The sequence below is a fragment of the Corythoichthys intestinalis genome, chromosome 18 (assembly GCF_030265065.1).
Source record: "Corythoichthys intestinalis isolate RoL2023-P3 chromosome 18, ASM3026506v1, whole genome shotgun sequence".
In the NCBI taxonomy this organism is placed as follows: Eukaryota; Metazoa; Chordata; class Actinopteri; order Syngnathiformes; family Syngnathidae; genus Corythoichthys; species Corythoichthys intestinalis.
Genome location: NC_080412.1, coordinates 13,501,310 through 13,528,101, shown reverse-complemented (window position 1 = coordinate 13,528,101; position 26,792 = coordinate 13,501,310). Strand labels below are relative to the sequence as shown.

The window sequence follows — 26,792 nt, the reverse complement described above, 5'->3', positions numbered from 1 at the left end:
GCCAAATACAGGAACATTCTGGAAGAAAACCTGCTGGTATCTGCACAAGACCTGAGACTGGGACGGAGATTTATCTTCCAACAGGACAATGATCCAAAACATAAAGCCAAATCTACAATGGAATGGTTCAAAAATAAACGTATCCAGGTGTTACAATGGCCAAGTCAAAGTCCAGACCTGAATCCAATCGAGAATCTGTGGAAAGAGCTGAAGACTGCTGTTCACAAACACTCTCCATCCAACCTCACTGAGCTCGAGCTGTTTTGCAAGGAAGAATGGGCAAGAATGTCAGGCTCTCGATGTGCAAAACTGATAGAAACATACCCCAAGCGACTTGCAGCTGTAATTGGAGCAAAAGGTGGCGCTACAAAGTATTAATGCAAGGGGGCTGAATAATATTGCACGCCCCACTTTTCAGTTTTTTATTTGTTAAAAAAGTTTAAATTATCCAATAAATGTTGTTCCACTTCACGATTGTGTCCCACTTGTTGTTGATTCTTGACAAAAAATTACAATTTTATATCTTTATGTTTGAAGCCTGAAATGTGGCGAAAGGTTGCAAGGTTCAAGGGGGCCGAATACTTTTGCAAGGCACTGTATATATATATATATATATATATATATATATATATATATATATATATATATTTTTTTTTTGCTATGTTTGGAGGTCATTTAATGTTGTGAATCGACCGTTAAAGTTGATAAAATTGATCCCATTTTTGCATTAGTTCCCTTCTGTCTACTTTCAACATGTGAAAATTTTAAAACTGTTTCATCCTTTAAAGATAGACTCCAGTCAAGATTTTGCCGATTTAGGAGTATTTTAGATAAAAAGGTACTTAGGTTCGCTAGGAAGGTTCACTACAACAGAGCCTTTCTGAGAAGTTTACTGCTCTAAAATGGCGGCTGTTTACTAACGCTACCGAGTCTGTCATTTTGCATGTAGTTCTATATGCATGAGATATCTAGGCGTAGATTGTAGGCTGTCGGCTACAGTCAGGAAATATTGGAGCCACTTAGCCTAGCATCACGTTTGCTACAGCGTCACAACAAACACTCTTCCCTCTCTGTGTCTCTGACTTTTCTCGCATCATTCAACCAACGTATTAGCGCACATTGTCTCATGCCGAAACGGTGACGAAATCCGAACGGAGGGAAAAAAACGTAATGCACGAAAACATACAGATTTTGAATGTAACGTACGGAGTACACATTTAAAAATCAGTGCTCACTTGTACAAATTACGTCGAGACCGTACAACTTGAAAGGTATGAATGAGAGTGGACCGTCACAGTTAGGTAGAAGCATTCTGTAGCATGGGACGTCAAACTATCAGAGGTCAGGGCGAAATTATGTGCTTTAGCGAAATCATCTTCGATGGCTTTGCGTGCCATTTCATAAATGTCGGGGATTACGTTGTTGGAGAAATATGTCCGTGAGGGAACAATGTAACGCGGGTCAAGCGTTGCAAATAAATTAAGGAAGTCCGCCCTGTGTTTTCACTGGTGTCATCTTCGGGGTTGTCCTGCTCTGAGAAAGTGATATCTGTGGGTGATGCTGGCTGAGGTGCCGGAGTCATGTTATAAGTGTTGCCATTAGCATAGGGAACAAGTGCTGAGCAATGCTTGCAAATTGTTTAAAAAAATTTTGTTTTTTATTATATGTTTTCTCTCCCTCCGCATTGTAGTCCACGGGGAAACCGAAATGTTGCCACACCACAGATTTGAAAGAAGCCGGTCCTTCCTCAAAATTTGGGTCTCTCCACTCCTCCTCTTGCCATAGCTTTTTGTTTTTCATGTTTCACTTTCAATTCGCTCGAAAGCGAGGGAGGGCGTTACTCGGCTTCTATTACACAGGTGCTTGACAGCGGACATTTACTTGCGGGTGGGAATTTCTCCGCAGCGGTGCTTCCCGTCACACACAGGCACACAGAGCTCGACCAATTCATTCCACAAGCGTTCGGAATAAATTAATTGCAAAATCGAAAAGGCGCAGTTCATAAAGGCGTATTGAACCGTACATGGCGAACCGTACGGTTCGGCTTTGAACCGCAAACCGTTGCACTGCTAATGTGCATGGGTATAACTGACATCACAAATTGGCAGTGCCCAATAACATTTTTTCGACGAAAAAAGCCCCTTTCATGTCCAAAGGCAAAAACACTTAAAATTCAAAACTTCAAAATGTAACTTATCCAAAATCTTAATTCATATCATTTACACAACAAAAAGGTTCAATACACTTTTTGCCCAAAACATAAAGTTGCACTAAAATTTGACAAAAACATCCCAATTTATTTCCAATGGGAAAATAATGACCCGAACCCCACACAAAATCTACAGGAAATGACCCAGATTTGACCTAAAATCAACAGGAAATTATCAAAAATGTGCAGGAAGTAACTCTGGAATGCCCTAAATTGTGCATTAAGTCACCCGTAATCAACTGGAAGTGACCTATAAGTACCCTAAAATTTACAAGGAAATTCGCCAAAACTGACTAATTTCCTGCCATTGATTTTATTGATATCCATTACAGCAGGGGTGCCAAAGTCCAGTCCTCGAGAGCCCCTATCCAGCTTGTTTTCCATTTCTTCCTCCTCCAACACACCTGACTCAAATAATCAATAATTATCAGGCTCCTGCAGAGCTTGCTGATGAGCTGATCATTTGATTCAGGTGTGTTCAAGGAGGGAGACATGGAAAACAAGCTGGATAGGGGCTCTCGCGGACCGGACTTGGGCACCCCTGCATTACAGTACTGGTTGTGAATGCTCATCTTTCAGTGCCAGTGACAGTGCTAGACATCCATTTGATTTTGACTACAGTGGCGCCACAAGGGGGTGGCCACGGCCCCCCCTATAAATTTGTTGGCCACCCCACTTATCATCATTAGTAACATCAAATATTACACAATACACCAAAGTATATCAGTAGCTGTGTCCCTAAGTCTTTCTGATAGTTTTCCCCTGACCTTTTTACTGCAATAATATAATGAAAACCTGAAATTATGGCTTTTAGTTTTGGTGTGCCACTCCAAGATTTTAAGGGGCCCCATCTGCCCACCCATATGAAAAATTTTTGGGAGGCGCCACTGTTTGGCTATTCGTTCATTGATCCCCCACCTAGTCTAAATGGATTGCATGTCAAGTGCCGACAATTGCAGCCAATAAATTAAGTTCAATATTTCCTGTAGGATGAAATTATTGGCACCCCTGGAATTTTTCCAGAAAATACAGCATTTCTCACAGAAATTAATGCAATTATAAATGTTTTCTTAACGAATGTGTTTAGTTCTTAGAGGTGCCTTGGAAAAACACAAACAGCTGAGGAAAAAAGTCAAAATTGACACAATTTTAGACAAAACTTAAAAAATAGGCTGGACAAAATTGTTGGCACCCTCACCTCAGTCTTTGGTTGAACATCCTTTGGAAGAAAAAAATTGAAAGCAATCGCTTTCTATAACCATCAATAAGTATCGTGCACCTCATAGATGGAATTTTGGACCACTCTTCTTTTGCGAACTGTTCAAGGTCTCTCAGATTTGAAGGGTGCCTTCTTGCCACAGCAATTTTGAGATCTCTCCATAGTATTCAATGGAATTTAGATGCTGACTGGCCACCTCAGAATTTTCCAGTGTTTTGTCTCCGACCATTTCTTGGTGCTATTTGAGGTATGTTTTGGGTCATTGTCCTGTTGAAACACCCATGACTTCTGACGCAGACCATGTTTTCTGACACTACACCCTACATTGCTCCCAAAACATTTTGATAGTCACCCAGTGCCAGAAAAAAAGGAGGCCTACAAAGTAAATAACTCAGTTCCTATAGTCAAACATCGTGAAGGTCCAGTAATGTTTTGGGGTTGTTTTGCTGTCTCTGGCACTGGGTGCCTTGACGGTGTTCAAAGAGTCATGAAATCCAGAGAATATCAAAATGTTTTGCGTACATTTCGGCTTTCCTCTTCAGCTTTTTTGTGTTTTTACAATGCAAATCCCAAAAATAAACACCTTCATACTGAAAACATTTCTAATTGCGTTAATGTCTGGAAGAAAGTGTGTCTTTTCTGGAAAAAATCCAGGGGTGCCAATAATGTCATCCATAACTATATGTGTCTAATGAAGAAGCCTTATACAGAGAAAGGTATTCAACAAACAGGCAATTTGTCGAATTTAACAGTCCTGAATGTTTTGGAGCTTTTTTGCCTGGTCGGTAATCCAGCCTTGTTACCATCAAATCGATCCGTTGAGGTAAGCTCAATCATCCAGGTATGACATCAGTATTGATATTCATGAGATTGACCAGAAACGAATTAGGTTAAATGATAGGCTCGTTCAGTGGCGCAGTTATCGATCGGGACGGCTCCATTTTATCGCGGGCCGGCCCAGATTCTGCCTAGTGTGGGGGCTGATCAATGTGGACCTGTCTGCCTCTATGCATAGCTGTGATAATGAGGCCCTGGAGGACATTGGGAGATTTAATCATTGGAAACCCAGAAGATTCAGACGCCCATTAGGACTTTTCGTTCCCGCTGAGATAGCTCACTTTAAGCAATGAGGTGACCCTGGATAAGGCGAAAGTCCCCACGTATGCAGCGATTTACTGATGAATCGAATTGTCCGATGTTATCGGGTAGCTGATGACAGCATTTTAAATTGGTATAGGATAATTTCGACGTACAGTAGGTTTTGGGGTTGATATGCATGTTCCCTTCAAGGTGAATCTAAATGCCTTCTGCCTTGACCATAAAGCTGTCTCCAAATTAAGATGCTTGGGATTTGTTATGTGAGCGGACCATTTGCATTAATAGTGCAAAAATTAAATGAACAATAAATGATTGAGAAATAATGAATTATGAATTACATATTACTACTGCAATACCGGAAAGAAATAATCACTAAGAAAAGTAATAAAATACAAAAATCTTTGCAATAGCCCAGCTAAATGGATCTCGGGAATAACTAATTGACAATACATTGTCTGGACTAGCTTTTGCCTGCCTGTATTTGTAATGCTTTGTCTTCACCTAGTGGCACTTTGAGTTTTATTTGTGAATTTTTCCTTTTATTTAATTACGGACGTTTTGGCAAAATTTTTTAATTTCAATATAAACACAATGAAAATACAGATTTTTCAGTCAATATAAATACAGTAATAATTAGTGCTGTAACGATTAATCGATTAACTCGAGTATTCGATTAGAAAAAAATATTCAAATTAAATTGTATTGCTTCGAGTATTCGTTTAATTAAAGTGGCGTTGTAATAGTGTATTTTGAAAGTGTTTGCATTTAGTTTTATTGATTAAGGTGGATACACTGCCCTCTGGTCTGCCTCATTTCACTTGGCTAATCCAACTGCTCCCTGTTAAGACCAACATAAGTTTTTGTTTTGAGCTAATGTTTTTTAATGCATTCGTAATTTTGTTTATAGATATATTTAGCCATTTTTTTTGTGGGAATAGGTGTTTGAATCTTTTGTTAAGAGCATTGTAAAATAAAATGTTAGCATTTTATAGCATTTAAGCTAGCGGACATTTGTTATGTAAGTTAGCCAATTGTTCTTTTGTTGTACATAGAGCATTTCTTAAATTTTTTTTTTTATACCGTTTGAGGCTCAGCTCAGGTATTTTAATTTTTCATTCTCCTTATCCGATTACTCGATTATTCGAACTAATTAGTTCATTGATTAATCGACTACTAAAATAATCGATAGCTGCAGCCCTAGTAATAATAATACAGTGATCCCTTGTTTTTTGCGGTTAATGGAGACCTGAAGCCGCCACGATAATTGAAAAACCGCGAAGGTGCCCCCCCCCAAAAAAAAATCCATATATTTATTCAGATCTTTCATTGGAAAGGGATAAATATACAACATGTTTTTTTTCACTTTTTTTCCCCAAAGTATCGTTTAAAAAAACTTGTATATATATATATTTTTTTAAAATAAATAGTAATTATGATAAGTTATAAACATGTTACTGTCCCACAGAATAATTTTTAAACAAGAAAAAAAGTAGATGGCCAATCCATTTAAAAAGAGTAAAAAAAAAAATGCTTGTCTTTATTAATTATATTATATTATAATTGAGTGTCCACTCAAATTTGCTCCAGCTGCTCATTTACAAATAAGGAGTTGCCACAGCAACTGTTTAACAAGTTAAACGATGATTGACGCATGAGGCACTTTGAAGGTCGAGTCTCTGGCAAGATCCAAGCTTAACCGACTGTCAATCATCATTTATTTTAATAAGCTACTCCAGTTCACTCGCTCACTAACAAAGAGCAGGGAGAGGGCGGGAGGGAGCGCTATTGGCTCGGGACAGCTTATCTGTATTTTTTTTTTCCGCGATGGACTGAGGGCACGAAGTAGCGAGGGATAACTGTAATACAATAATAATCAAAACAATTTTATTTTTTTTTGTAATCAAAAAACATTATTAAAGCACCCATTGGGGCATCACAATACAATTAGCCATAATATTTTAAGTCCACGAACCGCATATATCTGTTAGATATCGGTATTTTGGGAGTTGGACAGTATCAGGATATCGGTTAAAAAGTCGTGATCAGACAACTCTACTGATGACTTTTGACATTTTCCCTCGGCACAGGGCTCCAGCATGTTTGCGTCGGTTAAGGCTTTCGAGGAGCAGCAGTACTCCACCCTCAAGAGGCAGTGCCTGCAGAGTGGTCTGCTCTTCGAAGACCCCCGCTTCCCCGCCGTCGACGACTCGCTCTTCTACCAGGGCAACAGGATCGGACGCGTAGTGTGGAAGAGGCCGCGGGTAAGTCGCTCACATAACCTGTGGAAGATGCACAACCAGCTAAGGCAGCTTTGGAAATTGAACTCACAAATCACTTAAGTAAAATTTCAATGACGTCAAATGCATTTGAAATGGGAGGATGGCAGCGAATGAACAAACATAGGTCTAAAAACGCAGTACGTCAAAATAAGAAAACATGCCATAGTGGTATTTTTTTGACAATTAACTCTAAAATATAAAAATATATAAAATATGTTCCACTCCCTTCTGACCATTAAATAATTACTTGTCAATAGCGGTTCTGGTAGACGTCTTATTCTTCCAAATGCTGACGACGGGGTAGTGGACAGCGTAACCTCCTTCTGCGGGCGCGTTCATCGCCATGGAAACTGGGTCACAGAGATGATATGTTTTGGTCTGTGCGGATGCCAGTCACGCGGACCGAATGTTGTGAGACGAGTTGGAAGGAAGGAGAGGAAAAAAAGCCTAACCGAGCACATTTTAGCATATTTTAGGTTATGAAATCACACACCATTGATTTAGCGTGGTATTTACACGTATAGGTAAACATGGGTCGCTCTATTCATTCCTTGGTTAAACTCTCACGTTAGTAGATAATGACTGCACTCTCACAAGAAAGAGACTAATGCACCTTTTAATAACAAAACCCAAATGAGCATTATGACAAGAACCATAATGGACAGTTACTTCGAGATTTTGTTTCGAGGGAACCATTAAGCATTTCCTCGGCCTCCTCCTAATGGCCACTGAATGCTTGCCGCTGCTGCGGGAGGGTTCAGAAAAGTGCCGAGTAATCAAGTTGGACCGGGCACTCATTGAACCATTTGGCTGCCACTGACAACGCTAGACATCTATTCTGTTTTGATTGGGAGGGTCAAAATGGATTGGACGTCTAGCGCCGTTAATGGCAGCCAATGAGTTAATAGTAAATACTAGGGGTGTGTGTATTTCCTCATATCTGGCGATATGATTCGTATCACGATTCACAGGTCACGATTCGATTCATCTGGTTAATCCTGATACTATACTTGAACATGATTATTGCGATATTTGTATCTCACTCTAGACAAAAACAATCAAATCTGACATAAGTACATTGATATCAATTTATTCCTGAAACCTCATCCAGCACTCAAGTAAAAATATTTTTGTTTTATGTTTGAACAACATATAGCTTTTACCATAACATTTTCTCTTTTTTAGTGCAAACCTGCTTATTCCAAACCTGCTTAAATGCAGGATTCTAAATACTCCATGCCTCCGGTTTTGTAGTCAAGGCCAAAGCCCAAATTTCAGACTTATAAAAGGACTAATTCAAGCAACCACTAGAGGGCGACGTACACAAATCTTTACTCGGATTAGTCTAATGTTGTTGTTACATCAGCAGACTGCAAGGCAATGCTGCTGCGCACTGCTAACTACTGGACAGGAGTAGAAGTGCAGCCACTGAATTGTTTATTTCAAACAAAAGCAAATGCGTAAGGATCGGTACAGACTGATTTTGAATTGAGAATTGCGTGACATAATATTAATAATATTTTTATATAATAATAAAATTTAATATATTTTTAGTAATATAAATATATACTGTATATATTTTAAATGTAACTTAAAAAAAACTCTTAGAAAGGGGATTAAACCATTAAATAATCTCTTATGTATCATTTTAAATTTTTTATTTAAAAAAATATCTTAAACATAAAATTGCAAATATTCTCTATATTTATTCCAAATTTTCATCTTTTATTAAAAAAAAAAAACATAATTAATAAAAATCTGTAATTCTTAATAATAATAATTAATTATTAATTAATTATGAGGTAGATCATGATTCATTAACATTTCGTTGACTTCTAATTGTATTTATTCATATAAATGTAATTGAAAGAAAAAGATTTATGAAAAAAATTGGGGGCAAATAGGCAGCTTTTTTGTGGGCAGGGTTTGGGGTTGGTTTGTTTTTCATTAATACAGTTGTTTTGAGATTGAAATATATGTCATTGTTGGTGTGAAAGGTTTTAAACCCCTAACCTTTCTCAACAAAAGGTTTCTTCAACACCCACCCTGTGGTCTGCTCTCATCTAACTTTATTCTCCTTACCATGGCCTATGCTCGTCATCATTGAATTTCTCCGAAAAAATCAATAATGCCACTTTAATGAGGAAGTTAACGATATGAATGTGCATTCAAAGCAGATCATCCGTTATCTGCCTCTGCCTGCTGCCCTTTACGCATTTTTAACAAGCACACGACCATGCATAGTTTGTTTCTGTAAAAATAAATGCCACGCCCAAGTGGGAATATTTTGCTGGTTTTTGCAAGTCCGGTCGGTGGTTGGCATTTTTCACAAGACTGATGGATAACGGCAACTGCGTAGCCGCTCGGCAGCTTCTCCGGCGGGTAAACGATTAGACGAGGCGCGGCCGCAGCGTCCACATTACTTCAGTGTCTGGGGAGGCAGCGTTTCGATCGATACTCTATTACTCTTCTACCTGAGACTCTCACCCCCACCCCCGGATGACGGGTCACCGGCCGCAGGGAGCCTCTCGTCTCGCCTCGCTTAGTTTCCGCCGCACCGCGACAATCAATGCTGCTGCAGACAGAAACCCTAGCTGCACTACAAACATAGTCATTGTTAGGCTTGGGGGGGGGGGGGGGCTCCAGGAGTCAGTCTCGTTGAGTCAGCGATCCATCGACCTTGGCCACATTTTTTTGCACCCCAGCAGATTAGCGTTTGCTTTGAAGGCCAATGTCAATACGTGGATGGCTTTGTGTCATGTTCACCTTCACCTGCCGCTCCATCATCATCTTAACCCGTGTGCAAACAGGGATGGCAATCATTTGTAGTGTACGAAGCACCTTGTATTTTGTGAGGGAATTGCAGCTGCATAGCAGAACAGTGCAGCAGCTGTACACTACAAAAGAGCATCAGAAAAGGAAACAATCGAGTATGTTGAAAACTTTGTTTTTTTATTTGTCAGTCCATCCATCCACCTACCTACTGTATAGACCAGGGGTGGGCAAACTATTCCACAAAGGGCCGCAGTGGGTGCTGGTTTTGGTTGCAACCCATTAAGAGGACACCTTTTCACCAATCTGCTGTTTTACAAGTGCAATCAGTCAATTGCAGTCAGGTGCTTCGCATTTCTACTGAAACCGCATTGGTTAAACTATCTGTGCTGGGTCAGTTAGAACAAAGACCAGGACCCACTGCGGCCCTCGAGGACCGGTTTGCCCACCTCTGGTATAGACCCTACCCACCGACGTCACAAAATCACGTGATCGCTGTATTGTTCCGCCCCCTTGTCCGTCATTTTGTGTCTGTATTATCAATGGTCTCAATTGATCGAGCAATTTATAATGCATTTCATGGAAGACCCGGTGCTTTCGGATGCCGTAAACTCACTGGATGCGTTGCATTAAAGGCGTTATGTGGAAAAGCTTCAGTTTATCCATTCGCCAGATCCATATTTGATGCCTAAATCGATGTTTTTCGACCCGCTGTCCTCGCCGTATTTGCCTGACATCTGCTAGCTACCCTGATATTTACAACTATCTTGTCCACACAAAATAGGCTTATTCTCACGAAAGTTTGAAAAACTTTAAGAGCTTGGAGGCTTATAAATACTTCGTTGCTGGTTGGGTGAAACAGGTCCTCGTCCACGAAAATTCGGAAGGAATCTATCTTGTGCTTGAAAATGAGAGTTACGAAATTTTCAATTCAAAATCTTTTGTTCTTGCTAATATCCACTCTCAAGTCTAATGTATTTCATGTCATTTGTCAATGGAGCTAGGGCTTTTAATGTTTATATGGTTTAGCGATAGCACTCTCACTACATACATACGTGTATGTTGTCGGCGATTAGCCTAGCAATGATCTTAATTGTGGTTGTCAGCCCAAAACCCTCTAAATATATATTAAATGCATCTTACCAGATATAAAATGACTACGACATAATCTGTGGTAATCGTTTGGAGCCCAGTTTTCTCGTCGAATTGCAGCAGCCCATCTCGCTCTCTCCTCTCCGGGTCTCTCGGAATCCGGTAGAACTTCAAGTCTCTCCGTCTGTCTTCTCTGTTATTGCAACCGACCGCCACACACGCCTTCACCATTTTGATTATTAATGTTAACGAGCAGAAAAACACGCCGTAAATAGGAGGAATGTACGTAGCCGTAACAGGTAAACACGATGTGTTGACGGACAATTGGGCGGCACCAGTCAGGAGGACGGAGTTGTGACGTCACGTGGGTAGGGTCTATAGCCATCCATGGATTCATCCATTCAGTTATCATCCATTAATCAATCTATAAATCTATCTATGGTTCAGTGGTGCGGGAAGTGGGGTGCTGAGGGTGCTGGAGCACCCCTTGGTGTTGGGAAGAAGAAAAAAAAAGTATTTTGGTAGATTTTTTGTGTGTTGTTGTTTAAAAAATAGACTATTGAAACAATAGAGTGGTACCCAGGACCTTGTCTATGAGTCGAAATGGTCATATGTCGAGCAGGATTTTCCCATAAGAATACATTTTAATTTCATTTATTCATTCCATAGCCCAAAAACCTACACTAAATCATTAATAAATACTGCTGGTTCTATTAGAAATGGCAATTACACATCCATCCATCCATCCATCCATCCATCCATCCATCCATCCATCCATCCATCCATCCATCCATCCATCCATCCATCCATCCATCCATCCATCCATCCATCCATCCATCCATTATCTTCCGCTTAGTCCGGGGTCGGGTCGCGGGGGCAGCAGCTTTAGCAGGGAAGCCCAGACCTCCCTCTCCCCAGCCACTTCAGCCAGCTCCTCCAGCGGGATTCCAAGGCGTTCCCAGGCCAGCCGAGCGACATAGTCTTTCCAGCGTGTCCTGGGTCGACCCCGGAGCATCCCGCCGGTGGGACATGCCCGGAACACCTCTCCAGGGAGGCGTCCAGGAGGCATCCGAACCAGATGCCCAAGCCACCTCAACTGGCTCCTCTCAACGCGGAGGAGTAGCAGCTCGACACCAAGCCCCTCCCGGATGACAATGCTTCTCACCCTATCCCTAAGGGAGAGCCCGGACACCTTGCGGAGGAAACTCATTTCGGCAGCTTGTATCCGGGATCTTATTCTTTCGGTCACGACCCACAGCTCGTGACCACAGGTGAGGGTAGGAACGTAGATTGACCGGTAAATCGAGAGCTTCACCTTTTGGCTCACCTCCTTCTTTACCACAACAGACCGGTGCAGAGTCTGCATCACTGCAGATGCTGCACCGATCCGCCTGTCAACCTCCCGCTCCCTCCTACTCTCACTCGTGAACAAGACCCCAAGATACTTGAACTCCTCACCCTGGGGCAAGATCTCATCCCCGACCCGGAGAGGGCATGCCACCCTTTTACGGCTGAGGACCATGGTCTCGGATTTGGAGGTGCTGATCTTCATCCCAACCGCTTCACACTTGGCTGCGAACCGCCCCAGTGAGAGTTGGAGGTCACGGCTTGATGAAGCCAACAGCACCACATCATCTGCAAAAAGCAGAGATGCAATGCTGAGGCCACCAAACCGGACACCCTCAACGCTTCGGCTGCGCTTAGAAATTCTATCCATAAAAATTATGAACAGAATCGGTGGCAAAAGGCAGCCTTGGCGGAGTCCAATCCTCACTGAGAGCGAATTCCACTTACTGCAATTACACATAGCAAAACAAATGTGTTATAAATAAAAATCGGAACGATATTATAATAATAATAATTCCTGTAATAATGTAACAAATCGGGTTCGTTTGTGGCAGACGTTTTTTGTGTGCTGTACCTGAATTTACCGCGTAGCTGACGTCACAGTGAGATAGAGTGTGCGGTAGATGTTTTACTTTCTCTTTTAATGTTTTGCTGCTCGCATTATCTGCAGTGAACAGTCGGCGTGTTGTGTTGCACAAGTTGATGGAATAAATGATTAGAAACCTGACGAAACTGCCGATTTCTTTGGCAATGTAACCACAATAATAACTTATAAAGACTGGTGAATGGAGGTCGGAGGAGGACCGTCAAGGTCGTAGACATTCTACGGCCGTATTGTCGAGTCCGTTTACAGATCTGCACACCGCAATCATATTTCTTAGGTGTCACCTTTTTCCTTTATCACTACCCTGCACTAACCTCAGAACCCGTGTTTTCTCTCACGAGAAAATCTGCCGTGCGTTTTATTTTTTTTGTTAATAACATAGTCACCACCTGACCTTGTTTGCTACCGGGTCACATTGAATAAGGTGTTAGTGGAAAAGTTAACTGTTGACAGAGGAGGCGTTAACATAGCGCAAAAACGTTAGCGATTTTTTTCTTTACAGAAACAGTGAAATTTTCTGTAATTCAATTTGAGGTCCAAAATGAAGATGATTATAATGATAGTTCTATCTACTTTTGGTGTCTTCAAATAGGTAAGACATGTTTGCATTTTGCCATATTACTGTTTGTTGTTGCTGTTGAGCAGCCGTCATGCAGAATGCTGTTGGATATTCATGTGCAATTTATTTCTTTATTTAGTGTTATGAAACGGTGGTGTTAAACTAAGGCTTATTGGACCATTTAGTTTTCAAATGTGTTCGTGTGTCATTGCGCCGTCTAAATGTACTGATATGAATACACGGGCGCTTTTATTTCCAATACAAAAACTCCAACACACATTGTAGGTTAAATAGAACACTGTCTTTGTAGTAGCCTAGTAGTAGTATGTAAACTATCCAGCATGCGCGTGTACTGCCATAGTGCACGCCTTGTATGAAGAAAATGTGCGAGCATGACAAATTTGGGCAGAAACGGCTGTTTTTGGATGGGAAACACTAAATAACATCCTCAGCACCCCCTGCTGTGAGTGACGTCCTATGCCCCTGCTATGTTTTATCAATTATGCGATTTGTTTGATTTTCAAGGCATGACACAACATATTGTTCCACTTCCACAGGGTTCACTCTAGGCTACTGCTAACCTGACCTTCCTCCAATCTCATATCATAAATACATTCTGGAAAGTCTTTTCTGCAACGTCTGCTGAGTCAGTCTAGTTTAAATGCATTCATACAAAAAATGCAGCATTGAAAAAAATGGAAGAGGACAGCATGTCTCTCTTAATGGGAAGGTTCTGACCCCAGCCTGCACATTATATGTGTGTGTGTTAGAGAGAGAAAATGCTGCAGCAGCTTATTGAGCACCACGTTGTTAGCTGTAATGAAAGACAGCGTGTCCGCACAGAGGCTGAAAATGGACCCGAACACGCTCCCTAAATGTGATTTCACAAATGCATTTAAGGTCTACTACACGTCACCGTTAAGACGTGGTGGCCTCTCTCGCCAATATTACCCCTTTGCACATTTTTTAAAATCTTGTTTTGTGTGTGCAGGAGCTGTGCGAAGACCCTCACCTGTTCGTAGACGGCATCAGCGCACATGACCTCCACCAGGGGCAGCTGGGGAACTGCTGGTTTGTGGCGGCCTGCTCCAGTCTGGCTTCCAGAGAGTCATTATGGCAAAAAGTAAGTGCCTTACTTTGTATGTGCGTGACCATCATAAAACCTTAATTGAGGGTTTTACTCAAAGTAACACTTCTAGCTGTTATTGGTTTACGCAATACAGCTATTTTGTATGTTTAATTTTCTTAATATAACAGTGTGTGTTTTCATGAAAATATAGCACTAAAGTTGTAAATATAAGGCTACTACTACTGCTAGTAAAATATAGTACAGAAATTTTTTTTTACCTTTACAAAATAAAGTACTGTGTTTAGCAGCACCTACATGAATTATAGATTTAAATGTTTAGCTGATTTTGTTTCAGTGAAAACAATATTTTTAGTTTTATGTATATACAGTATGTGTATACTAGTATATGGCGGAAAACACTCAGGTGACTTGAAGTTCCGCTCTGAGACCCCCGATTTGGCAAATTTCAAAATTGTCCGATATACATGTGTGATACATCATTGGAAAGCTTAAAATCTCAATTTTCTGGGGGAAAAAATTTGAATTGGAGGGCATTTAAAAAATATATATATTTTTTTCTAAACAGCAAAACCCTATCTGGAGGTGAGAGCACGCAAGAGCAGAATTACAGACGCCATGACTTTAACAAGATATTATCGCATACTTACCTTGTTTCGATCCAAAAACTCCATGTAGCATGTATCACCGAGTGTCAAGACACAGCTGCAAATGGCCACAGCTGGATTTTTGGGGGATTTTATGGGTGAAACATGGTAATATAACAAGGGTCGCGATGCAGAAATCGCAGACATCAAGGAATGGTCGAGATTTTGTTTTTCATATATTTACCCTTTTAAACGTTTTTTTTTTTTTTTCAACTTTTTTTTGTTTGGATCGATTATTTATCATCTAACATATCGGAGAAAATGGGACAGTAACAAAAAAAAAAAAAAACAATTAAGCGATAGTTATGAGGTAGATATCCGTGACTTTTTACAGACGCCATTTTTTTCATTGTGACATAATTTGTTTAAAAGTTAAAAATATATGCGTGAATAATTTTTTTCAAGTTTTTTTTTTTTTAAACAAAATATGAGACATCAATGAATGATTCCAAGCTAAAAACGACAGACATTTTGAATAATAAATAGAATTAATTACCTTAGTTTTATGGCTGTGTTGAAACAAAAGCGGTTGCGCAACGTCTGTAAACGGGGGTTGCCAGGGTAAAACGGAAAAATTAAAAATAGTTCGGGGGCTTCATGCGCCATGAATCTGCTATGGCAGCATATAGACATATTTTTCTATCAAACACAACAGTTGTTGTAGCATAAAATACAGCAGTTTCTTTTAAAGAGGAGTGCAAGAGCAGAAACTACCTCTTCAGTCTTTTCAGTCTGTGCTTGTCTGTGTTTTCCACCACGTGTATATATATATATATATATATATATATATATACATATACAAGAAAAATCCGCGGTGTGTCCGTCTTGCAGACACAAATGGCGAGTCAAATTTTACGTCGGACGTCGTAAAGATCGTGTGTAGAAGAGATCGTATGTCAAAATACCAGTGTAAATGTAATTTGTTACTTGGTTTGTGTTTTTTGTAAGATAATTGATTCTGGGGAAATATTATTTAGTAATACACTAACCTTAACCCTTTCAGGGACAGTGGTCACTACAATGAACAGCTATTCAAAAGTTGACACTTAAGACATTTAACCCTTTACAGGGCAAGTATACAATGTTAATAAAAACAAAGCTAAGCGTTTCAGTGCAATTGACGGCGCTAGACGTCAAATCTATTTTGACTGGGAAGGCGAATGAACAAATGTTTATTCGCCCCTCCTAGTCTAAATGGAATGGACGCTTAGTGCCGTCAATGGCAGCCAATGAACTACAGTATATAAGTGCCATGTAATGGTTAAAAAGTTTAATTTTTAATATCTGATTTGTCATTTTGTGTCACAATACTAGAAAGTAATCATGCAGCAACACTCGGTTTTATATTGAACCGTTCAATACGCCCTCTTCTATTCAATACGCAAAAATATTCGATCCCAATGAAAAGCTCCCAAAATGTATTTTCCGAATTTATTTTTGTCATCTCTCTTGCTAAAATGCCCGGCGCAGCTTTGCCTTGAAAAAACAAACTGCCGTTAGCTGGCCCCCTCCTGCACTCCTCCCCCTAACTGCATGAAAGGTGGGAGGTGTGGCGCACGAGGATCATTGCACGTGAGGAAAGACAGAAACTTAAGGAGGCGGCTTGCCGGCTTCAGTATCATACAGATCCGTTGTTTTGCAGCATTTTGAGTGAGCTAATATGCTTTCCCCACTCGTACATATCAAACAAAGACTGTCTTTACGGATACGTACAACAAAGTCCGCCAATATATTGTTGCCGATTTGCCTGCTACGAATAGACCCTACTCACATGACGCCACAACCACGCTTCCGCGCCATATTGTCCATCTACTCGTCGTTTTGATGCATTACCGCTACGTAAATTCCTCCTATTGTGGCGTGTTTTTCTGCTCGTTAACATTAATAATCAAAATGGTGAAGGTGTGTGTGGCGGTTGGTTGAAATAACAGAGAAGATAGACGGAGAGACTTGAAGTTCTACCGTATTCCGAGAGACCCGGAGAGGAGAGCGAGATGGACTGCTGCAATTCGACGAGAAAACTGGGCTCCAAACGATTACCACGGATTATGTAGTAGTCATTTTATATCTGGTAAGATGCATTTAATATATCATTAGAGGGTTTTGGGCTAACAACCACAATTAAGATCATTGCGAGGCTAATCACCGACAACATACAGTTTCAAATTCAAGATTGTTATTTCTTCCACCATCATTACATTTTGAATAATATTTAGCTGGTACCAAGTGAAAGAAGCTGGCCTCGTCTATGGATCATCAGTTAAACAGGTGTGTCCAAACCTTTTGATAGAACAATATATTTAAACAAATGTTAGCAAGCCCTTCTGTGTGTCACATTTGCTTTATTATATTTTTTTAATTCATAATTTCAACAGTCTCGTCTTTGTGGCGTTCTCTTTTGACACTCGGGCTCTTGCGAAATACTGCTGCTGTGAAATTAAACTAGCTTCAAGTTGCTATAATTTCTCGCTGCGTATCTTCCTTGTAATGTTGTCGTACATGTCAGTGTGTCTTGTTATTATCGCGTCACATCGAACTCTTTGAAAACAGCGACTGTCTCTTTGCAAATGAGGCAAACACAGTTGTTGCGTTTTATTGAAGAAATAGTCCAATATCCACCTATCCTTGAAGCGTCGGCCATCGCAGTCAACTTTTTTTTTTTTTGATTGTCGCCATTTTAGAAATCACACAGGGTAATGTTGCTTAGAGTGCTGCTCTTAATGTTTTTCAAACTTTCGTGAGAATAGGCCGAGTTTCTGTGGAAAAGATAGTTGTAGATATCAGGGTAGCAGATGTCAGGCAGAGAGGGCGAAGACAGCAGGTCGAAAAATATTGATTTAGGCATCAAATATGGATCTGGCAAATGTGGATAGACTGAAGCTTTTCCACATAACGCCTTTTATGCAACGCGTCCAATGAGTTTACAGCATCTGAAAGCACCGGGGCTTCCATGACCTGCTCTATAAACTGAACAACTAATTGAAACCATTGAGAATAGGGCTAAACAGAGACGGACAATATGGCGGCCGGATACAGCGACACGTCATTCTGTGACGTCGGTGAGTAGGGTCTATAACCTCGCTTTGACAAAAGATAGGTTGGTGTTATACTTATATAGCGCTTTTCCACCTTTCAAAGCGCTTTACACTATTGCGCCATTCACCTACTGGTGACGCAGCACCAGGAGCAACATGGGGTTCAGTATCTTGCTCAAGGATACTTAGGCGAGTTCATCAGGGCGAAGAATCGAACACATAACCTCTGGGTTGGGGGACGACTACTCTACCACTGAGCCACGCCACCCCATAGCCACGCTACCCCAAGACCGTGGGTCACAGAGAGCTAACTCATGGTTACATTATGAACAATGAGTGGCAAATTAAGAGCGCTGTACTTTAAACTCGTCCTGTTTATGAAAGTCGATAGTCGAAATCTGGTGTTGTGCAGTAATGAGCAGACGTGACTTCTGTGGCATTTGGCACTCTTTTTTTAATGCCCGAAAACACTCACATGCACACACTAGATACACTATCATAAAATAGCAACCTAGATGTGCTACGTTAGATCCCATGCCATTGGCTGCATGAGCCCAGAGTGATCATGGGACGCATAGTCCACATACTACATCAATGGATTAAAAACCGCTATGACTGAATGGAAGTTAAGCAGGCCAAATCAATCCATACCAGTGACTATAGATTATGCTGCAAATATTGTTAATTCAGTACGTAACACAGATGGACTCGGACCACAAATAGGATGTTTTTCTCATGTGGTAAACATGCTAATAGAGTAATAGCAATCAACAGTGTGCCCCGCCTTACTTTACAAACAGTAAAGATTGTTCTCAGCACTTTTATACAAAATTTCTTCAGATCAGTAAGAAGTAAGCACATAAATATTATGCACTAAATGCATATTTATATATTATTTTTGCTTGCTGGCAAAAAAAAAAAAAAAATTGTATTTTTTTTGTTTTAGAGCATTAAATTGAAAATCGTACCGAACCGTGACTTACCTGTATCGTTGCATCCCTACTAGCAAGCGTGTTAGTTTTTGTATTTTTATAATGACAATAAGGTAAAAATATCATTATTAATTATGTTATCAGGTTAAAATATACTTTTTGTATATGTATAAAAGGATGAAACATGAAAACATGCTTGAGTCGTGTTGTGTTTGCGTTCTGCCCGGTGCAATCTTCCTTTTTTGTGTGCGTGTGCTAACAGCTCACATTTTGCAGCCTTACCCGAAAGAACATCTAATGGTTACTATCCATCCAAACTCTGGGAAGAAATCCAAATGGAAGGGTGGGGGGTATAATTTGTTGAGCAGATGAAACCATAAATTCTAACTGGACTATTGCTGTGTTATTAATTTAGAGTTTGAAATCAGATAAAAGTTTTTATTATTGAAAGTTGTGGATTTTTGTTGTTGTACTTCATCTGTTAGTACAAATCTCATAGGAGAGGGGAAAACACAGGTTTTGTTTCAGTGTTTGGATATTAATCAATTGCCAATATCTGCGAGTGCTTTTTCATTTACAGACTCTGCTTTCCATCCTCTTAGATCTTCTTAATTAGCCTCTGTGCAGTCTCTGGTAGGCTGGAGTAGTAAAGTATTAGCATTCTGCCCACGGCAAGTGGTCCGGCAGGCATCTTCTTGCAACAACACGGCCCATTTGTTTGGCTCTTGCTCGAAAATTCATGTACACACACACACACGCACCCCCCCCCCCCACACACACACACACACACATTAATTAATGATTATTGGTGGATATAAAAAGTCTTTACACCCCTGCTCTAATGCAAAAGTATTGTTACGAAACAAAGAAGGGCCAAAGTAGAGCATTTGGGAAATCACACATCATTTCACTGTAACTGTGGATGTGGCCAAGGGCGTAGGTTTGGTCTTAATATTGGTAGGGATGAAATAACAGCTTAACCTGCATGTACACTTTTCTCTGGGGACAGGACATTAATTAGACAAAACATATTTGGTGAATGGGGGTCAGGGCTGCATTTCTCACCTAATTAATTGATAGGCTAATTCATTAATGCAAAATAAATCTGTATTGACCTATACTAATTTTCACACTGCAAATTTAAAACGTCCTAATCTGATAATTTTTGTTAAATCTATTCAAATAATTTTTGCCATCTTTTTTTGAGTGATAAAGTACGGTGGCCGAGAGGTGTCAGGCAAAATGCAAGTCCAAACACTTTGCAAATAGAAAAAAGCACGAACCCCAATTGCAAACGCTTTGCAAAAGAATAAAGCAGGAATGCAAACTGCCACAACACGATCCCCAATTCCTAAAGCGCGATTGCAAGTTGGCAAAAGCACGAACCCCAATTGCCACAGCACGACAGCAAATGGCAATGTCATGTTATGTTATGTTAATGGTACGTACCGACTCTCTCATGAGGGGTGTCCTAACAACTAGCACGAACGTAGCACAAAAGAATGGCACCACTTCGGAACCATTTTGCAGTAAATGAGGGGCTTAGAGGTACGTTATCACTCGAAATTAATATCTCAAGCCCCCCAATTTACTGCAAAATGGACCCAAATTTGTTTGTGCTACGTTCATGCTAGTTTTTAGGACACCCCTCTGTTATTGAGTGAGTTGGTACGCTCCATTAGCCGCGGGAGCTAAGCTAGGAAAAAACTACGAGTGACATCACCACTCGAAATTATTATCTCAATAAAAGCATAATACTGTATCTACAAAACCGTTACAGCACAAACGTTTGACATCATTTTTATACAAATTTGCGTCCGATGGGGGGGGGGGGGGGGCAACTTTACGGAAGTCCGTATAGATGGTCATAAAGCACATGTAGCAATATACAAAGTGTCGTCTTTTTTAAATTTTTTACTTCTGAGTCATCGTTTTTGCAATTGTCTTGCGAGCCTTTTGCATTCGTGCTGCGAGCCATTTGCTGTCGTGTTGTGGCAATTAGGGTTCGTGCTTTTGCCAATTTGCAATCATGCTTTAGGAATTGGGGATCGTGTTGTGGCAGTCTGCATTTGTGCTTTTTTCTTTTGCAAAGCGTTTGCGATTGGGGTTCATGCTTTTTTCTATTTGCAAAGTGTTTGGACTTTGCAGTTCGCCTGACACCTCTCGACCACCGTACTAAAGTCTAGTTAACAGATTAATGCGTGAGATTCTTCCACTTACTTTAAGTACCCTAATTTTCGCACTATAAGGTGCACCTGACTATAAGCCGCAGCCCACCAAATTTGGCCCAAAAACGGCATTTGTTCATAGATAAGCCGCACTGGACTATAAGCCGCAGTTATCCTCACTGTTTTATGGGATATTTACACCAAAAGATAGTAACCGGTGACACTTTATTTGACAGCGGCATCATATGACTGTCATAAGACCAAAAGAACCACCATTCATCTTTGAACCAATTGGCTGCAAAGCTTCATTCCTTCAAGAAGCTTCACTTGGCCATCACTGCTCCCTTGGTGGAGACAGGCAACCTCTGCTGCCACCTGCTGTAAACACTGTTGTCATCCAACATGCCTCCTAGCATGCATTGCGTTGTGCAGATGTATATTTTAATCAAAATTCATGTTCTGTGCTAATTATTTCTTCAGTTACTGTTCCAGTTGTTTCATCAATTGTAAGTTATGGTATTTGCTAACACTTTGACAGTGGCAACATAAGACTGTCATTAGACAATCATAATTATTGACATGACACTGTCCTGAGCATTAATAAATGCTTATAACAGATGTCATTTAGTGTTATCCGGCAAAAGATTTCACTTTTGAATGGATGTAAAAATTTAAGCTGGAAATAAATGAAGCTAGTGACATTCAGTAATGCTCATGATAGTATCATGTCATCATTATGACTGTCTTATGACAGTCTTATGATGCCGCTGTCACATAAAGTGTTACCTATTAACTCAAATAAATCAACATATAAGCCGCACTGGACTATAAGCCACAGGTATCAAAATGAAGAAAAAAAGTAGCGGCTTATAGTCCGAAAATTACGGTAAATATTACTATTTGTTAGTATTGAGTCATTTTTCACCTAAAACAAGAAAAAAATTCTTTCAAATAATGCTTTGAAAAATATTCTTGAATTAAGAACATTTCTGACGAACAAGTTTTTCTTTTAAGATTAAATATACAAACTTTTTGCTTAAAATAAGTCTCTTAAGCTTATTTTTAGCTCGCTGTTTTTCTTATTTCAAGAAATCTCAGTGAGTAAAATAGACTTGAAGCACTGTAGCAGTAGCAAAATTAGTGGCGTGTTCCCCACCTCCACAACATTGACGTCTTTTTACATTACTTACATTGGCTGCTGCTGGCAGAATAAACCTAATATCCCTCGTCTTTGAAGGGGAGGGGGGGCGGCATGTTGTATTGGTGTTGGGCTGTGAGTGCGTGTGTGTGGGGTGGTTCAAGTCATCAGCCAATCAAACGTGCGTTTGAGGGAAAAAAATGGACGGGCACATTCAGCGAGTGTAAAGTGGTCAGTGTAAGTCTGAACATAATGAAAGTACTGTAATTCACTTCATAATGGTAGGATCAATTCTATCCTTAAAACATATAGGAAGTCAATCTAAATGACCTATATAACTGAAGTCATTATATAATGCAAATAAGGTTGCTTAAAAGTTGGTGGGGATAATTTGAGCATCCTGAAAAGTTGCTAGTGTTATGTCCCTACGGTCCCTATGCAAACCTATGCCCTTGGATGTGGCTGTGTTCAAAATTAACCAACCACATAGATGTCATCATGTGGCATCCAGTCATCCATGTTCTGTGAATTTAAATGATCACGAATAGACGCCCAATCCATTTGAAGTGGGAGGATGGCAACGAATTACAGTTCCTACTTCAAACGTCTAGCATCATCAGTGGCATTCTCGGGATAAATAGCTTTGACATTGATAAAGCAATGTTTTAAAAATCCGTTACGAAATAGGCTAGTTATGACTTTTATTGTCAATACATTTACTCTGTAGGGAACGTCACCCCTACCAACATGGCCACCCATTTTGGTAGGGGCAATGATAGGTCTTTTCGGGCATCTGTTCTGAATGGCGTACCGCACGCATGCTATTTAGACCGTGACTTCACATCGTAAAGTGGAAGTTAAGTCGAAGTGGAACATTATAGACACGCCCTCGCATAGAAACTATGTTAAATGTGCTACTTTTCTCTGGTAATCTTTCAAAAAAGAACATGCCGATCACACATTGCTTTTTTGGAAGTTGTGGAAACTACTGTAGAAATTACGACATATGAAGGATGTTTTCTTCATACATTTCCCGAAACCAAAAACTTGATTCAAAAGAATGAATCAACTCGCGCTGACTTTTAACGACAGCTTAGTGAATCCATTCACATTTCATATGCAGTAAACATTTTGTTGGGTTGGCATGGTCTTTCAGAGGACAAAGAGGTAAGCCATTTTGATATTTTTAACTTATTTTGTAGCGTGACGCTGTGCTGTGCTGCTTCTGTCTGACAATGAATGACCCGAAAAGAATTAAAAGGGTTTCTGACTGCCAATTACTTTTTCCTGACTGCCAGTTACTTTTTCTGTTGTAAAAAAAAAAAAAACTTTAGTAAGGGGCAAGTGTAAATAAATTATAGAATTAAGATTTATTATCAATGAAAAAGTTAAAAGTGTTCGTTGGCTGTCACTGAGTAACATTTGCGATCGCTACACAAAACTAACTAAATTACCCCCAAGAATGGTCAGAGACGGAGGACAACCAGAGGATATAATATATAAGAAAGACAGGGCTGGTGGTAAAAGATAGCTTGTTGAAACAAGAGAATGTCATTGTCAGTCACGTCGATAAAAAAGCTAAGGCTATGCTTAGGTTGGCTCGTTTTTTTCGTCTTTTTCGGCCTTTGACACTCAAGCCATCTCTTTTACTGAACATTTTATGTTCTTCCACATCTTTGCCAGTGAATTTGGCACCAGGGACATTGGAGAGAATTGGTAGGTTTAGCTCCGTAAACATCTCCTTCGTACACGATTTCCTTTCATTTCCTATTAGGGACAAACGGTGGCGTGTCCCCCCTTAGCAACATTAGCTAATGTCATGAATATTAATGAGCGGAAGTGACGTGTTGCTTGCGGTATGCCATTGACCCCCCACTTGAAGTGGATTGGATGTCTTGCAGTCGCGCCGTGAATGGCAGCCAACGATTTGAGTAGCATCTGACCAAGCTATAATAGCAACGACTTTACATTCAAGTGAGTATGCAGTAATTGAGTATTAAAAGAAATTTCAAAATGTGGTATCGGTACAGTATCGGCGCACAACCAGGAATTGCGAGCCAAAAAATGGAATGGTGCAACAGTAGCACAACAGTTTTGAATCAAACATATGGCAGCAAGCTGTAGAAACATATCTGCGCGGCGGCCATGTTGGTGGGGGCAACTTTCCAGAAGTAAATAGTTTTCACTCATTGATGAAACTGGATGGATGGAAATGGATGGAACCTCCATTGCCTTTAATATAAAGATACACGATAATATCGGTCGCCGATAATTATCGGCCGATAATGGCAATTATGACGTCACACAGATAATCCAGATAATAAAAAATTCAACCGATAATGCAATCCGATAATTATATACTTGATTTAGCCTCCAAATGTGCACAACCGAAGAATTCAGCACGCCGCCTCCTCAACCCCTCCCCTCTCTGAAGCCCCTGAGGGAGGAGGGGTTGAGGAGGCGGAGTTACATGACAAGAAATAGTTGAATATTATGGCGGCTTTTACTAAAAAAAAACGACGCTCTCGCCATTTGCGAAACGTGTACCGCAGAAGTTCCACGAGGCCGAAAGAAAGCGTCCTCATTCAAAACCACTAACCCAGCATCCATTTAAAACTGCATCACAAAGATTTTTGGAACGAATACCAGGCTGCTGCTGCTAGCGGGAATGCTAAAGCTATTGTAAACACTAAGTTAAACTAGGGGCTTGTGACGATACAGAGTCGGTTTGTTTGGGAAAGCAGCCCAAGGCGGGTGGTAAACTCGCATCTAAGGCTAAACACCGGCACGACTGGAGACCGATAGTCGGCAAGTAGCCGTCTTCCGACGGAGCCCGCCGCTCTGGCCGTCGGCGGGGCGGGCAGAGCCCGGTTCCCCGGCTTCAGGACCTCCGGCGAACACCCCGGTTTCTCGAGCGTTCCCTCACGGCGTGTGAGCAGAGCCAGGCCCCGAATACGCCGCGGCAAACCGGCCGGTGCGGGCGGATTATCCGGTACGAACGTAGCCACCACCGAGACGAGACACGATTTTTTTTTTTTACCGAAATGACCCGAGAGCCAAAGCCCTGGATAAAAAAATAATGCAGTTTATACGACCACCATTCTTCATGAAAAACATGCCAATCACATTTTCACCACTACATTTGGAAAAGTGATGTCCAGTAAGCAAGCTTATCATGACGGCACAGTGGTTAGATGATAATTTAAACATGGAGAAAACGAAGTCAGCCCGTCAATAATGCTTTCAGTATGTAAAATGACGAGCGGTCAGATGACTTTGTAATGCTGCCTTTATTTTCGGCTTAACAAAACTCAGGCACAAAACAACACGCACGGAGATGCGAGCTCCAACTGCATCCAAATAGTACTGCCGTTTATCAGTTTAGCTGCTGTAAAGCGAATGTCGCGACTCGTGAGTGCCGCAAATGTAAACAAAGCGCTGCAGAATGGGTACATGACATCTCGCTCTTTTGAGTTAATCATTTTCACAGTGTGCAACAAAGCATATAACATTAGCAATCACTTTTCAAATTAATTTAATTTATTTGTCTGCTCAATTACAGTCACAGTAGATAATCTAAATTTATTTGCACTTATTAACACTTGTTCATTTAAATATGCACATTCCTGTTGTAATGAAACAATAATATTCTGTAGCCACAAATATTCAAAATCTTTTCTTCTTCTAAGTTTTTTTAGGATTAAGTATAATAATGTATTGCTTAAAATAAGGCTGTTAAGATTATTTTCAGCTAGTTATTTTTCTTCCAAGAAATCTGAGAGAAATACACCTGAAGCGCTGGCAGATAATTTAACTTATTTCCAATAGATTTACACTTAAAACTGACTAGTTTTAAGGAAGTGTGTTTTGCAGTGTATTAATGTTATGTTAGGAATGGCTTACTTTTAAAGGCATTTTTGTGCAACTTAGGTATTTACTCTGTAAGTAATTGTTGCCAAAAGTTTACCATTACACAATGTCAGACAATGTCATTATTTAGATGTTGGAATTGACGACTTGTTCATATTTTATGTTGAAAAAAAAAAGAGCAATAAATTATATTTTTGCACAGTAATATTTTCTTTTGTTTAAAATTTTACATAAATCTTTTAATAGAATTATCGGCTTGACATTATCGGTTATCGGTAGGAATGAGGAGGAAATTATCGGTTATCGGTATCGTTTGAAAAATGTATTATCGTGCATCACTACTTTAATAGCACTGAATGTTGTCCAGAGCAGATAATTACATGCATTTTCACATCACCTTGCCCTTAAATCTTGTAAGTGGTGACCTGGGATGATTTGTTATCTTTTATTGTGTTCCCACCCAGTGGCGGCGTGAGCTTGCGAAGCTTCATGACAGTCGAGAGGGTGGAGGTTACCCAGAGGACTGGGGCATGTGGCGACAAATGCGTGACACTTGCGTCATGCGAGAATCCATTGACGCAACCTTTTCCACCAAGTACCACTTTGAAAAGGGGTCTAAATATTCATCAAAAAATGAGACACACGTTTGTTTCCTAAAAAGGATATTTAATAAGTGAGCCGCTGTAACATGATGCACAGTTTGAACATTCACAATGTGCTTGAATATAAGGACATG

The 26,792-nt window shown here is 40.3% G+C and overlaps 1 protein-coding gene across 1 annotated transcript in view; it reads left to right on the top strand.

Moving 5' to 3' along the window:
* The window catches only part of LOC130906304 (calpain-5-like), a 75,380-nt gene that overhangs the window by 24,480 nt on the left and 24,108 nt on the right, over nucleotides 1–26,792 (top strand). The window contains exons 2-3 of the mRNA XM_057820477.1: nucleotides 6,614–6,787; nucleotides 14,171–14,302. Coding sequence (XP_057676460.1) covers nucleotides 6,623–6,787; nucleotides 14,171–14,302 — 297 coding nt within the window. The 5' untranslated portion in view covers nucleotides 6,614–6,622. The remainder of the gene's footprint in view (nucleotides 1–6,613; nucleotides 6,788–14,170; nucleotides 14,303–26,792) is intronic.